General features: G+C 41.4%; 1 protein-coding gene across 6 annotated transcripts in view; it reads left to right on the top strand.

The window, feature by feature from the left end:
- The window catches only part of ldlrap1b (low density lipoprotein receptor adaptor protein 1b), a 50,862-nt gene extending 35,218 nt beyond the window's left edge, over positions 1–15,644 (top strand). For 2 of the 6 annotated variants that reach the window (XM_050061464.1, XM_050061463.1), the window contains exons 6-9: positions 4,937–5,032; positions 8,559–8,692; positions 10,479–10,513; positions 14,160–15,644. In XM_050061464.1, coding sequence (XP_049917421.1) covers positions 4,937–5,032; positions 8,559–8,692; positions 10,479–10,513; positions 14,160–14,298 — 404 coding nt within the window. In that variant the 3' untranslated portion in view covers positions 14,299–15,644. Of the gene's footprint in view, positions 1–4,936; positions 5,033–8,558; positions 8,693–10,478; positions 10,514–12,486; positions 12,519–14,159 lie in introns of all 6 variants that reach the window. The other 4 variants (XM_050061468.1, XM_050061467.1, XM_050061466.1 and 1 more) reach the window with 4 other exon arrangements.
- The last annotated feature ends 271 nt before the right edge of the window (positions 15,645–15,915 follow it).

The raw sequence follows: 15,915 nt of genomic DNA, 5'->3' as shown, positions 1-15,915 counted from the left end.
CTGGCTGACAGATTACACTCCATTTTAACAGCTTTCCTGACCCTCACTGTTGCATTTTAAGCAATGCACTGGCACACTTAAATGGAGCGGACCCACTGATGCGTAGTTATGCCAACATGCCTGTTTTACCGGGGTTTTGAGAGTGGAGTGGAATGAAGTAAAACAGAGCACGATGTTGGGTGGTATTAAGAAGACATGTCGACTTCGAACAGCTTCAGTAGCAGCGTCTATCTTGTCTATAGCATCAGCTATTGTTGTGATTACTCCTTATTGGTTCCAGCACACCTCTTGACGGCAGCATTAGTCCTGTAAATGGCGCTGATTTTTTAATTTTTAGTCGCCCGGTGGTGCTCTTCTCTTCTTTTTTTAATTTTAACCAAGAATCCGCTGTTTGATGTTGCGATGCCAGACCAGAATCAGTCAACTGAAATTCAATTCAGTGGATGGATTCAAAGATCTGGACCCAGTTTGTAGAGCATTTATTTATAGCATTTTTAGGCTAAAACATACATACTTCGACCAAAATGTGAATGTTTGGATTTGAATACATCAGCGACACTATTAGAAAGCTATAGAATGATATAAAAACCTTGTAAAAACAACAAAAATAATGGAGCCACCCTTTAAATAGACACCTTTTTAATAGTAGACTACACTGAGGAGATGAGCAGACAGTGCGTTTTCAGGCACCACCATGGACACAGCAGGCGATCAAAGTGCTGTGTAAGGACGGTGTCACACACATTCTTTTGTACAGCTCAGCAGAACATGCATGTAATTTACTGCATGTATGACTCCAGTGTAAATGAGCACTTCTTGCCACATAATAAGGGTTTCTGCATCACAGCTCCCCTCCCGTCTTCTTCATCTTCACGTGTGTTGCCTTGTCGGCGCCCTTTTGAATTTTGTGATTACCCTTTGTTGCCGTCTGTCTGTTTTGCACCTGACACCTTGACCCCCCCCCCCCCTGTCGAGTTGTTTTCTTTTCCCTCTCCTCCCCCATCACAGCACCCTGCTTATTATAAGGAGAGTGAAGAAGAGGAGAGCGAAGGAGGGGGATGGGGGACGAGGGCAAGAGAGCATGAAAGGCGGGGCACAGAGGGCTGTTGGGATGGGGAGTGTGTAAGAAAGAAAGGAAAATGATTGTGCGCGTGTGTCAGTGGGAGCTCAACCCCCTGACAGATTCAGTGTTGGTGCCATTGATCCTGTCTCACGCGAAGGCGAGCTTATTTATTCAGTCCTTTAGAGACACACACTTGCACTGTATGAAAATTCTAGCAACCTCTTTTATTTACTCCATATTTCTACCCCCTCTCCTTCTCCTTTTTCTATTGTGGTGTGTAGGAATGTTTTAATGTGGGCACATTTCCACTTTGGGGAGGGATTATTTTTCCCAACATCAAGGCCACAGGCTCCTTGCCTCACGCCTCTTCATTTGGTTGTTTGTAACTTTGAGTTGAATATTAAGTCTGCTGCCTCCTCACTCTTTCACCTCATACTTTTCTCTCCCAGATCTTTTTTTTTTCATTATGTCTTACTTGCACTTTCCTTCTCTCACCATTTTTCATCTCTCCTTGTCTTCTTTTTCGAGGCGGGCCTAATAAGCTGTTTAATTTGCCGAGCTGTTTTCTTCTAGTTCAGTACGATGTCACTGATGAAGGAGAACTAATGCCTAGCTGGTTGAGGGTTATGGAGGGGAAGGGAAGGATTTTTTTTTTCTCAAAAAGAAGTAGTGGTGTTCTCTTGTGGCAGCGAGGAAGAAAGGGAGACTGGGAGAGGGAAAAAAATCCTTTCGAGTCGGTTTCATTAAAGTTACAGGACCCCGGAGGATCAGGGCAGGAAGAGGGGGTATCTACTGTATGTCTGTCTAGATTTCTGCTTCTGTTTCTTACAAACTTCTCCTTCACCACCCACAGAGGCTCCTCACAGCCCACCACACATTCCTGACCCACATCCTTCTGTATATTACTGCTCCCATCTCTGTTCATAAATCTGTGTTCATAGAATATTCAGTATAAACACTACAGCTAGCTTTGAACTGGCATATCTTTAAGTTGCGTCCATGTTTAGCAGGCTGATGCACTGGAAAGGCAGTGGGGGAAAACAGGTGCCCTGGGGAGAGTTTTGTAACACTGCCATCACTACGCTACCTGGGCTCATGGGAAATGGGATGTTTTATTTTTAGATCAAGAAAAATGATGAAATAAAAAACCACCTCCTCTCTGTAAGCAGACCTTGTTAGACAGAAATGGACATTTGATCTGTAGCCACAGTATTGAAAGCTTGAGTTACAGCAGGTCAGCATGTTGGCTCCTCGAGGAGTTTACACTCCTCGTGTTTTCCTGTGTAACTTGGTCTTGTGTCTTCCTGTGTAACTTTTGATTTGTTTGAGCATCTGCCTTACCTTCACATAATGGGCAATGGTAATGTTTTAGTTAGTAGGCAGAGATAAGTGTTTATGTACCCATTTGTGTGAAGACCGTGCCTGTATTTATCATGTGTCTAAGGACACAAGATCACTCTTAACCAAATGGCAACCCCTGAGGCTGAAAAATGAAGCCAGTGCTGAAGTGTCAAAAACTGCAGTTTAATGGCCACTTGAGACTGGCTCTAAAGGCAAGTAAATCCCCATTGAGCCCCATGTAAAAATGGCCAACTTTACAGCAGAATTAAACATGTTTACAGCCTGGTACAAAAAACTGTTTTGGTCTCTTTGGCTAATTTTCCCATTCATGACAACTGTGCATGGGCTGAATTCATATACAACTCACCTGTTTACATTGTATAAAGGTTTAAAAATACATACATGTAAGGGCAGGGCACTTTGAGTTACAGGCTGTCTATGAGGCATGACCACAGTCTATGAGTCAGAGCCACACCCCACTTCTCCGCAGCTCCTCCCTGTCCTCCAAATGTGGTCACTTTTGACTTCAAAAATCCAAGATGGCGACTGCCAAAATGCAAAACACAAGGCCCTAAAACCAAATATTCTCAGAGTGACACATTTTTGGTCCTACTTTTAGGACTAGGAGTAAAAGCATTTGATCAACTTTAACTGAAGAAATCACTCTTATCTCTGCTGATATTGAGGAGTGCTCCACAAGAGTCCTTACCTGTTAGACGTTGCCCAAGAGATAGTATTCAGGCAGAGATATTCTGTGAGAGGAGAAGAGATGTTTTGGGAGTACTTGATGACAATAAGCTTATTGACAGATTGTTGTTGTGTTGTAAGGAGCGAAATGCAGCTGCACAACAGTGATGACTCATGTCAGAGCCAATAATTTCGGAAGTAATGAATCAAACTTTGATAGTGTTCGTGCAGCTCATAATGCACACAACAGGGGTCCTCAGTGAGATTGGACTTAACTTAATCACAACAGGTAAAATATTTTTATAGGGTTTTCAATCAAGTTTTAGTAAGGCTATGTTAATTAAATAATAACCATAAATCACAGGGCTGTGATATTTAAAAGGATAGGATGCACCATAACAGTATACTAGATGTTCATGTTGTTACAATGCATTTCCCAAGACTTGGGGCGCTGGCACGGTCACCTTGATACAATCGCTGGTCCCCCCACTGCCCCCCTAAGAATCCCCTCAAAACAAGAATTGTTTTGTTTTTATTACCCAAGAATGAGAAAGAATTAGACCTACCTTGGGAGTGGGTCCTTGTCTGTGGAGTCTGCATGTTTCTTCAGTATCCCAGAATACACAAACCAAGACTGGCTCTGGATAGGGCCATTCGTGTTTTCACATTTTCGTTTTTTTAATGTGATGTAATCTGCTTTATTCTGTGTTTTTACTGTTTAAAATCACTGTTGGCTTGTTTTGGAGAGGAAGAGATCTCTGCGGATAATTTGGCTCCCAATTAAAAAAAATCTCCTTAACAATGAAAAGTGAATGAATTCTAGCTGGGAGGAAGTTTCAGGTAGTTGCAATCTGCAGTCCTCACCGCTAGACTCCACTGAATTTTCCCAAATCGCACGTACTTTTCCGTAAAAGCTTGATATTTGTTTTGATAAAGAAAAGAACAGCTTGCCTATTTAAAGAAAATTGAATGCACAGATAAATAATACATTAAAATAGGATTGTTGAAGAACTTAAAATGATAACTGTACCAGTATAAGTCTGTGCACATCGGATAATTAGTAATGTTAATTGTAAAATATCAGTATGTGGTTCCTTAACTCGCCTCTATATAACAGCACAATAGAATTCTGAAATTCAGTAATGGCTTTTGGTTTTTAGTGGCTTCATCTGGCCACCCCTATGAAACACTCTGCAGAATCCACTGCAGTGGAAGAGAAGATTTAGTGTTTTTCATGGAGAGGCTTTATAAATCAGTCTCAAGTCCCACTGTGATGCAGGAGTGTTTTAAGTCCCAGGTTTACTCCCGAGGACTGATTCTGAGATGCTCGTTAAATACGAGCCGTGTAACTATTCTACTCTAGACTGAGTTTAAGAGAGCAGAAAATACTGTGAAAGCTGTTATCAGTTGCACTTGCTGATCTGCACTGTGTGGAAAACAGTCTTAGCAGGTGAGAATGTTTGGAGTGAGCAGAGCATATTATCCTTCTGACCCAGATGCCATGCCTACTCTATTTAAATGCTGCTGTTACTCTATTTATTGCTCTATGAAGTATGTGTGTTACAATCTTTGAAGCTCAGACCCTCTAGGTTTCAGCTGACAGATGGCTTGAGTAATGGCCTTAACCTTATCTGCCAATTTACTGCTGCTAATTTGTTTACACTCATTATATGCTTGGTTAGCGAAAACATTTTCAGCGAAAGTAAACAGTTCAGTACAGTGTTGCACTGCAAGGGCACTCACCCTGTGGTTACAAGCTCCTGAATCGTAGTTCGCTTGTCTTCACTGACTGCTCTCTTTTCTTTTCTTTTTGTCCTCCTCCACCTCATGTGGTTCCCCACACAGAGAAAGAAAAGCGAGTGAAGTCAGGTTCAGACGGAGAAGGAGCCAGCAACTCCCAGTCGGACAGCTCGGCCAGCCTGGGCAGCCTGAAGGGAGGAGGTGAGTCATGTCACCCATCATCACGTCTTTCTCTCTCTCTCTCTCTCCTTTGCCCTCTCTGTCACAGTAATCGTAGCCTCGAGGAGGAAGGAGGAGTATTCAGCCACTTGTCAAAGGTTGGCTTCTATAAAGGCTGCGGGTCAGCTGACAGCAATCTTTATTTTCTCGGTTATTCTTTCTCACTAGCATCATCACGATGAACAGCAAATGACATTTTTGGGTGATTATGTATGATGATAATGGCAATGATGATGGTCATTTTAATTCGAAAACATTAAGCCCCCTTGCTGTTTTGTAGATCCATTAAGAACAAATCTTGGTTCACCGATCCCCATGACATTTCATAGTATAGTACAATAGAGAACTGTTCGTGAACAAACAGCCATATTCTGTCCGACTCTGGAAGCACAATTACAGTCCTGTTTGTGTAAAAAGCATGAAAGAGGCCCACATTTTCTGTGAGCCCCATTGTTTGATCAGATTTACCAAGATTCCAGGACTTGAGACACGGGTCATGCCTTCTAAATATGTTGTTGACATCCAGTGAGCCAGAAAACCTTGAGGCATTATTAGTTCCATGTATTGTCCACGGTCTAAGATACAATAAGACGAGGAGCATCCTGTTGCCAGTGGCACAATGGCTGCACGCTTATTCCTCATAATGCTCTTTCTCTTTGTTCGTCTGCTATGTGCATGCCTTTTCCCTGTCACACTTTGTGAGCAGCCACTGTACTCTGATCCTTTTAGTACAGGAGGTTTCAGCTTGCGACAGAGGCAGTCTTTTTTGTTTGTTTGTTTTGCAGGAAACTCCAAAAACATCTCAAAACATCAATTCTGTACTGAACTCCCCCCTCTGCCCAGCCAGGTGGCCTCCAGCCAGACAGAGATCTCTCTAAATCTGTTCTGACACTTTATTTGGGGCTGTGGCCCTGAACGTGTAGCATTTTATGGCCGACACAGGTTTTAAGGATGATCCCTAGTGAGAAGATTCGACAAAGTAGGGCTTGGAAACAGATTCTGGCAACAGAGAGGCTTGGTGTATGTTTTTGGACTAACGTTTCCCGCTGACCATTCGGTGGGTCATTTGGCTGCCAGCGGATAGTATTTCTGTAAAGCAAATTGGCGTAATTGTACGGCACAGTAATACACAGTAGAGGCTTCTGAGTGCCTTTTGAAACAGGCCGAGCATTTCTGTCCTGCCAGAGGTTTTCACTGCCAGCCCTAAGGCAGTGATTGGGGACAGCAGAGCTTTAAAGCTATCACAAGGTTACATTTATGTACCCTTCACTTTGGCTGATCAAATGGCATGCCACTGAGTCAGAGGGACTCTCGGGATCAGTGGTGTTGTCAGAGGTGAGTCAGCTTTATTCATGAGACATGATATCTTCAGCTCTCTCCCGGCGCCAGGCCTCTTACAGTGGCTACAAAATACAAATGTCACACTGATTGTTGGGGGATTCAGCCTGCTTTATACTGATCATCCCTACTTAGTTTTCTCCTTTGTGCAAGGTAAAAGGAATATTTCACCAGCAAAATGACCATTTGTGTATTAACCACTCATCGTGTGTTACTTTGAATTCATAGAGGAAACTTTGTTTTTCTCGCATGCCTCCACCATGAACGGAGGATCCAAAAAAATGTAATGAATGGAAACAGCAAAAGTATGTCAAAATGTCAGTTTACAAACTCCTACACAACTCGTGCAGTAAAATCCAAATCCTTTTTGTCCAGTCGTGTGCTCAGTAGTTTCCAAACACATGCTGTTTTGCTAAACAATACAATTTAAAACACGTCAGTGCAAACAGTTTCGTGCACGCCTGTGAAGCATGCCTGGGCACGCTCGTTTTTTTTTTTGTTTTTTTTTGGGGTTTTTTTTAGATTTTTTGGGGGGCATTTTTGCCTTTAATGCACAGGACAGATAAGCGTGAAAGGGGGAGAAAGAGAGGGGATGACATGCAGCAAAGGGCCACAGGCTGGATTTGAACCCGGGCCGCTGCGGCAACAGCTTTGTACATGGGGCGCCTGCTCTACCCACTAAGCTACCGACGCCCCGGCACGCTCGTTTTAAATGGAGGTCATAAGCAAACAAGCGCCCAAGTACCCTCAGGGTGTGCTACTAGTAGGCCTAAGTGTTTTAAATAATGTTATAGTAAAATTGCATGTTTTGGAAGTATTGAGCATACGACTGGATAAACTTAGATCACTTGGATTATACAACACGAGTTGTCTGAGAATTTGTAAACAGATTTTTTCATCAAGTTTTGCTGTTGTTAAACACAGTCCCCATTTACTTCAATTTATTAAGAATATTTGCCTTTTTTGGATTTTCCTTTCACTGTGGAGGTCGTGTAAGAAAAAAGGTTTTCTTCACGAATTCAACATAACTCATGGTAATTGATATGGAAATGGACACAATAAAAGGTGAAGTATTCTTTTAAATGTAGGGCTGCAACTAGGCTTTATATCATCAATTAATATGGCAATTATTTTCTGAATTAATCATTTAGTCTTTAGAATTTATGAATTTTTATGAAATTTTCAATTCATATTAGAAATTCCCAGAGCCCGAATTGACATTTTGACATTACTTGTTTTGTCCAACCAACAGTCCATAATTAAAAGACGTTTCATTAACTGTCATAACCGACTCTGACTTTTGAGAAGATGGAACCAGCAAATATTTGAAATTTCTGCTTAATATCAAAGTTGTTGCCGATTTTTTTCCAATCAATCAATCGACTAATCGTTGAAGCTGTAGTTCAATGCACCGTCTGGGTGTTTGCTCCTAGAACCTCCCCTCCACCCAAACAAACACTTAAGCTCTTAAACCATATAACCGTCTGATGAGTCTTGATCCCTGCTCTTTTTCCCCTTAAATGACAGCCCCAGTCCCACAATATTGCCTTCTTTATAACAGCAGAATACCCTAAATGCCTTTGAGCCAGTGTTGACAGAGAGGACAAGTCGAAGGGAGCTGCTGTTGCATGCTAACTCGCTTGTATGTGAGCCTCTCTTTTGAGGAACATAGAAAATAGGGAAAAGGTCATTTAAGGATTGAAGTTTCAGTTGTGCTAAACAGTAGAAGACTTATTGAGCTTTCACTGTTCTCTCCGGAAACCATTAGCCTAAAGACTAGACAGAAATTACTGTTGACACACATTATTGACACACATTAATCATCGGGCGAGGCCATTACAATCCAATCCCATTACAGATCAGTGGTGTCATAGTGGTTGGGCGTGCGAGTCAGGGGGTTACTCCCTGCTCACTTATCATAAGTGACAATCCACAGATGGCTGCATCAGTGAGATACATTAGAGGCTTAATAAGAAAAAGTGGACCTTAACCAATAGCATGCCATCATTGACTTTGTGCGTGCATGCTGCTGTGTACTGTTAAAGTATGCCAATCACAGGATGGTTAATTTATCAACACAGTTGTCTCTTGGTTAGAAACTGAATCTAATGGTGAATGTGGAAGGTTGCATGTGAATTTTATGCATTTATGTGTTTGTTTTGTATTACAGAGGTAGCCACAGGAAAACTTCTGGATTTGGCAGAGGGAGCCAACGCGGCGCTGGTCCACTCAGGAACAAAGCAGACTGAATCGGATCCCTTTATGGTGCATAATCATGCTACAGAGAACAACAATACTGTATGGGTAAGACAAGAGTCAGGCTGGTCAGTAGGTTTCAGCTGTTCAGGCTTGATAAGATGGGAAGAGAAGAATGGTATGCAGGAAGCACTGATCAATCAGTCTGAGTGCCCAGTGATGTGCTGTACCTGTAGTATTCAAAGGAGTGGATTCTACAGTTGTACAGCTGCTACGCAGAGTCCGACAATAGCCTATTGAAGTGAACTGGTCTTATCAAATGGTCCCATTGCTGAAGAGGGTGTGGGCTGCATGTAGCCTAGATTAACCCCCACAGACATGTGAGGCCAGAGAACAGAGGTAAGAGGTGACTGTGTACATGTGTGAGTGAATATATTGAGCACTGTTTCCACCAAACACTTGTCTATCTATTCAGAGGTGGTTAAAATTTCTAGCTTTATGTTGTAAAAGTCTTTCCTTTAATTTTTTTTCTGTTGACTTTGTTGACAGACAGCTAGCTGTGTTAACATGCAGAAACATAGTGCCCATTGCCCACACTGTCATCTCCACTGGTTAGCTGGCCTTTTTGCAAGACTTTTGGCACTCAGCATTCATCGCCTAGCCTAGCCTGTACAACACTCGGGTCACAGCCGCTAGCTGCCAGGTAGCAGTGCAGCTGATTTGCAATTACTGAAACATGGCGGCCACCCTCCGGTCACCACCTATTGTTACCGATGTTAGCGCCACTAGCCATGTTGACACTGCTAACATTGCTGACAGAACAGTGATAAGATATGCTAAAGGGGATTTTTGGCTCAAAATTGAGCCACTTACCAACCGGTAAACAGTTGGCTGTTGACATCTCTACCTTAGATCTATTAAGTGTTTTCACCGCAGACAGTACTCTCAAATGTAGGCGGGCATGTTGTTACTCACTGCTCCATCTAGCTCTTCTGTACTTCCTCTTCGTCAGCAACGCAGAGGAGCATCTGCACCTAGTTGATCGTCCACAGATCGGGGTTGTGCAGCAATATTTTCGGAACAAAAAAGAACAGGCTGGAGTGATTATAATCTCTGTATCAATAAATGGGATTTTTAAAAATAGCTGATTTGTGCATTGAGTCCTCAACCAAGAGTGACTATTCTCTCTGGAGGAATCAAGGAACTGCAGTGTTTTTAGCTCCACCTTTTAGTAAACGATCAGTGAGCCAGGTCCCTTAACAGAGGGGTAACAAAAAAAAGGGGTTGGAAGTAGGGCTGCGCAATATATTGTTTTTTATTGTCATTGTGATGTCCACTTGCACGATTAACACATTATGTGAGACTGCATTATTGCACGATATTATGATTCTTTTGAGTTACTTGAAAGAGAGTATCCATAGAAAACTGCCCTTACAAATATAACTGTATCTTCTTTTATCGGTGCCTTCTGTTATCAGTGCAATGTTCAATTTGTTCAACACAAGAATGTTTGAAATCATTTTCTGTACGTTTTTTATTTGACAAGCAATTTGTTGTATTTTAGCAGTATTCGGAAAGCAGCAGGAAGGCAAAACTGAGTACATTTTATTATATGTTTATTTATTGCAAGTAGTATTGTTACTGCAATATTCAACAACATTATCACATATTGCACATTGTCTTTATAACGTGCAACCCTAGGTGGAGTAGAGTGGTTCTGTTGGTACCATCCACAACAAAAGTTACTATTCTTTGTAATGAATTGAGCTGAACTGAACCAGACTGCTCGGTGGAAACGGGGCTGTAACATCTCACGAACAAGCACTGTTTACTTAATCATTTCTCAAGATATGAACTTTCTCTTTAACCAATATGTGTATGTTCTGTGTGGCAGGAGTTGGAGGACGGTCTGGACGAGGCTTTCTCAAGGTGAGAACCAGTGTGGATTTGGGTTTTTCCCTGAAGGCTGGGCTTTGCTAAACAGCCACACAGGCTGCTGTTCTAGAAATAGCCACCTGTGGTTTGGGCTGCTCTAGCAATAAAGTCAGCCTCTCCCCTCTGTTCAGCCCGGTGCGCTCCCACGGGCAGGAGACAGGCTCAGTTTACAGGCCCTGACACAGCTGACTCCCTCCCTGAGTCTGCTGCTTTTGTAGGCTTGGTTTATTATTGGGTCAGGCCCACACACTGATTTCATATGGGCTCAGAAAGCCTGTGATTACAAATCTGTGCTGCTGAGGAACACATTGCTTGATACTTATGTCCAAAACACATAGGAAGAAAACTTATTTTGCGCTATAGTATTCTTTGAGTGTCATAGTTGTAGTGGAATAAAAGCACATGCAGAAAAACTTAAGAAGAATATCTCATAATTTGCAGGTTCAAGGTTGATAGGAAAGTCCATTGTCTTCACTGATTAAACTGTCTACGGTGTCAACAAACTAATCTGAATGGTGTCCAGTGTGATTAATGTGTCAATTTAGTCTGAATGAGCAGCACTCTCTAAGCTGTGGTGGTCTGCTGTCAGGTTGCGCTGTGCAACTGCTTACAGCCATTTGTTTCAGAACGCCATAAAGAGTCATTCAACACTTTATTAGTGTATTTATTTCCTTTGGCTCTGCCTTTCATTCGCTCTGCTAATTGGACAGTGGGCTTCTTATTCTCCCGCTTTCATTTAGTGAAAGGGAGAATGGGCTCCACAGTCTCTGTAATCAAGCGCTAAGAGGCCATTTTAGCCCCGTTATCAGATGATTATTTGTCTGCACACACTGTAATTACACCCCAACGCTGTTAATCTCCCGCTCAGTGATTAATGAGGATGCTCCCAGCACGAGCACAGATGCTTCCACATGTAGATTTTCTTTAATCGAAGGGAATTCAGGGGGCCCAAGGGCCAGGTTGATGTCTTTGTCCATCAGGAGAAGCTGATTGTCCTGGATGATGTTGGGGTCAGAGCGAAAGAGCAAATGTAGGACAATTCATGATTCTGTGAATCAGATTGTTGCAGAATGATGACTACCTGGTACCTGAAAGTTGTCGCTTGGCACATGGAGTTTTGCATGGGGATTGAAGAAAGATCCGGATTAGTTGTGTAACATAAATGTGCCTTACCTTAAGTAAGCTCTTCCACAATATTATTTCAGATAAATTAAGACTATAAATGGCAGCGTTTGTCAGTCAGAGAGGGTGTCACGTATATTAAGCCTGAGAAGCACATGCAGCATCAAAAGCTACTTTAAGGACCAGGAGAGATTTTTAAAAAAATGTTAACGCCTTACTGGTGACAGATTATACACTCATAAATTTGATCAAAGTACTTCTTATGTAAACATCACAGGCACCAGGTGCCTCCTCTCCCTGCCAGTTAAATACAGATCATGTAAGCATCAGCAAGTTGTGGGAATCAAAAGAAAAAAACATCTGCTCCCTTACTGCAAACACCAAGGTTTTAATTCTGAGATTCAACGTGGCTGTTCTTAACTTTAATTCCTGTATTTATCTGATGAGTGGCACTTAAATTCTCTTAGATGAGCAGTTTTGTTGCTTTTGTTCAGATAAATTTATATGTTGAGATTACCTTTATCGCTATTTGAGATACTGTGCTGCCATCTGTTGGCTGCAGAGTGTTGGTCACTGTTGTAGAAATAAAAGCCTCTTGATCAGAGTGAGAAAAAGACCAGTTAGATGTACATATGTTTTCTGTCTTGCAGAGACTGAGGCAAAATGGGCCTGTTTTCTAATTATGGTTAACCCTAATGTTACGGCCTTATGTTAAAGCATAAAAATGTGGACATAAAGTCAAACTGTGGCCACGTAAATGTACCCACCCACTTATTATGAGGCTGTTCAGAATAGTTCACAGTTTATTCGTTGCCTGACTTGTGATGTTTCCTTTGCACCCCCAGCCGCAGTCTGGATAGCTTTGAATCCTACTCAGGTAACAATGTGATTTCCACCTCATTGTCCCCTAGTCAACCCACTATTCAAGCCTGCTCATCTGTCCAGATATCAGTGTTCAACCACACTGATTAAGACTCATGTAGTTTCATATTTTCTTTTAAGGCCATATACCATTAACAAGATTTGTATGAGTTAATGAGAGACACATCAAGGGGGGAAACTCCTCATTGTCACTCCACAGTTTGATTTATCCCTGAGTTTCATCAGACAGATTTCACTGCCACAGAACCTGATGTAGTGTGCCACCATGTCCACGTCTTCATCACAAGTGTTTTATGTGTCTCCGCCTCACATCCATCAGCTTCGCACTCTGTTAGTGCCATGACACTGAATGAGAGATGTCACAGTGAATGAAAACGGTGTGTGTTCACATGTAGGTCTAACGTGTTTGTGTTTAAAGATCTGGTGTGTAGAAGTTAGGGAGATTTAGTGGCATCTAGTGGTGAGGATTGCAGATTGCAACCAGCTGAAACTTCTCCCGGTTAGAATTCCTTCTTGTTCAGGAGGTTTTTACTGGGAGCTGATTTATCCACAGAGGTCTCTTCCTTTCTTAAAGAAACTGACCTGGTGATTCAAACTGGTAAAAACACTGAATAAAGCAGTTTCACATTACAAATCAGTGTTTCTCCTATGCTGTTTAGCCTGTCTGTGACAACACCTGCAAATGTGTGCTCACCTTTTCTTCTGATCCGGACGTTCAGGAGGTTTTTAGTGGGAGCCCAATTATCCTAAGAGGTCTTCTCCAAAACAATTACACCAGGCAATTTAAATGGGTAAAAACACAAAATAAAGCAGTTTCATGTTACAGATCAGTGTTTCTTAGACATGGTTTAAGCCTGCTAATGTGTGCTCACCTTTTATTCTGATAACTTAAGATCCAGACATTCATAAGGTTTTTGCTTGGCGCTGCATTATCTGCAGAGTTCTCCTATCCAAAATAAACAGACAGGTGATTTAAACCCATAACAATGCTAAACAGAGTACTGTCACGATAAAAAAAAAAAAAAAAGTGTTTTCCCAATGCTGCTTCTTGCGTAGGGGCTGCAAACTGCAGTGGCCGACACAAAAATATCTATCCCCTATCTAGAGCCAGTGTTTAGTTTGTCTGTTCTGGACTACTGTAAAAACATGGCGGTGCAACATAGTGGATTTCATGGATGAGGACCCACCCCCTGTGTAGATATAAATGCTTCATTCTCAGGTAACAAAAAATGATTCATACCTGCAGGTGATTATACACTAAAGAAAACATTCTGCCAATAAATCTCCCTAAGTCCTACACACTGGACCTTTAAATATGCATTTCGTATGGATGTTAGGGTGGTTTGATATTGGGTTGATTACCTCATGGAGGGAATCATTTTATTGCCACATCAGTCCACATGTGGCTTTTGTTTTTAAATTATGATTCTTTTCGTTACACATTGGGATGACAGTGTGTGTATAACTCATGCTTATGTCCATTTTTGTACACACTTTACCCACCATTGTTCATAAGTTGTTCACATGCTTTTTAAGGGAAGTGATTTGTCATTAATAATACCCACAGTTTTGGTCATTACTCAGGTTTCACCTTAGCCATTGCTAATAAACTGTCTTTTTTTCTTTGCCCCTCCAGACTCGCTGAGTCTCGCACTAACCCCCAGGTCCTGGACATTGGGGTAAACCCTCAGGACTTCAACACTGAAGAGTGCCTGTCCCCAGGCAAATGGGACCAAGAGGACACAGACTTCACCACACAAAAAGACACTTTCTAAAGTGAAGCCTCCACCAGGAGGGGGAAACAGGGAAACAAGAGGAGGATTGGTGTTAAAACATGGTTGGAAACTGAAGTGACAGACATTTGTGACATCTGTATGGTTTCCCCACCTTCTCACTGTTGCCAAGTCCTCTCAGTGGTTCAGTCTCGTGGCTCTCTGATGCTTCTGCATCTCTGACCAGAGAAGGACAGCATGAGCAGGCTGCTCACAGAACAGGCCAAAGCAATAAAACCAATTTACCCATTTTTTTATGAAAAAAAAAAAGACATGCAGTCATTTAATGTTTGTTACAGTCAGTGTATTACTTCCTTTTTGTGTCTGTTTACCCATTCACTGTTAGTAATGTGTTCGTGGTATGTGCTTGTGTACAATGCGTTGAAGTGTGAGTGTGTGTGGATGTACAGTATATAAGTGTACAGAGTGAGATGAGAACTGTGATATGCTGAGTTTTGAACAAGTTGTTACGTGAGGTAAAGGTCAACAAGGGTGCTGTCACATATTTTATTTACTTGGAGAAGGAGAAATAGAACTGGATTAGAGGGAAAGGTCACTGGTGAAGGCCACCGATGCACCAGTATAGGGCAAAACAAAGTTACTACCTACATGTGCTTCAAGGATTCAGCCTCTTATGGGGCAACAAAAGCTTTAAAAAAGAGTGTGTATGTTTTGGTCAAAGAGTGTTTGTGTGAAAAATGGATGAGAACAAAATGACAATCTTATTTTTTTTCTAATGCAAAATCTATTTTTGCACTCAATATTCATCCACTTTAAAAGCACATATTTCATGTAAGGGAATTTAATGTTAATAAGCATCAAACTCATTATTCAGGCTTAAACATAGTGCCTCTGTTCACCCTCTTCATGTTTTGTTGTTTTAACGTTGATTTACAGTGGATTCATTCTGCTTTTTTTCCAACATTATAGGAAACTGGCAAATTCCAAAAAGCACCAAGTTTCAAACTAAGCCAGTTATAGTTTCCACTCTGGCTCATTGACAGGACTTGGATGGGAAAGTGGAGGCAGATCAGAACTGTGTTGCTTTCACTTTAACATGACAGTCTTTTCTTTGACCCGTGTGAGCAAGTCTCAAGTTAATCAACTGTGATTCATGGTTGAAAAAATAAAACGTGAAGTCGAAGGGGGTGAATGCGTTTTATTGGCACTCTACCACTGTATGTTAAATTATATTGTTGCATTGACTTTGCTAGTTTACTATATTTTTCTGGGGAGGGTTCCCAGTGTTTTGGCATTTCTTTATGTATGAATTTAATTTAATTCATTAATTTACATAAAGTTCAATAAAAGTAAAATTGTCTATGTGTGATGTTTATATCAGAATAAAATTGTTGTATTTTTTCATTAACTCTGATGTACTTTGATAGGGTTGCAAGTTATTTGAAAGTTTCTGGTAAAATTAAGATGTCCAAGAGAAGTTAGGTTTGAAAATTCAAGAATTTTTGCACAGTTTCAGTTTAAAGGGCCTCACTTTTCAATAGTGAACTTATTTTGTGGAAAATATGTACTCGGTCTTATGGCATGTTTTGGTTAAAAATATGCTCATTTGATTTTAATACTGTCCACAGGATTCAGTAAAATTAAAACCCTCTGCATGCA

This window comes from Epinephelus moara, chromosome 14 (assembly GCF_006386435.1).
Source record: "Epinephelus moara isolate mb chromosome 14, YSFRI_EMoa_1.0, whole genome shotgun sequence".
Lineage (NCBI taxonomy): Eukaryota > Metazoa > Chordata > Actinopteri > Perciformes > Serranidae > Epinephelus > Epinephelus moara.
Note: the sequence above shows the minus strand (reverse complement) of the source record. Positions and strands in the feature narration are given on the sequence as shown.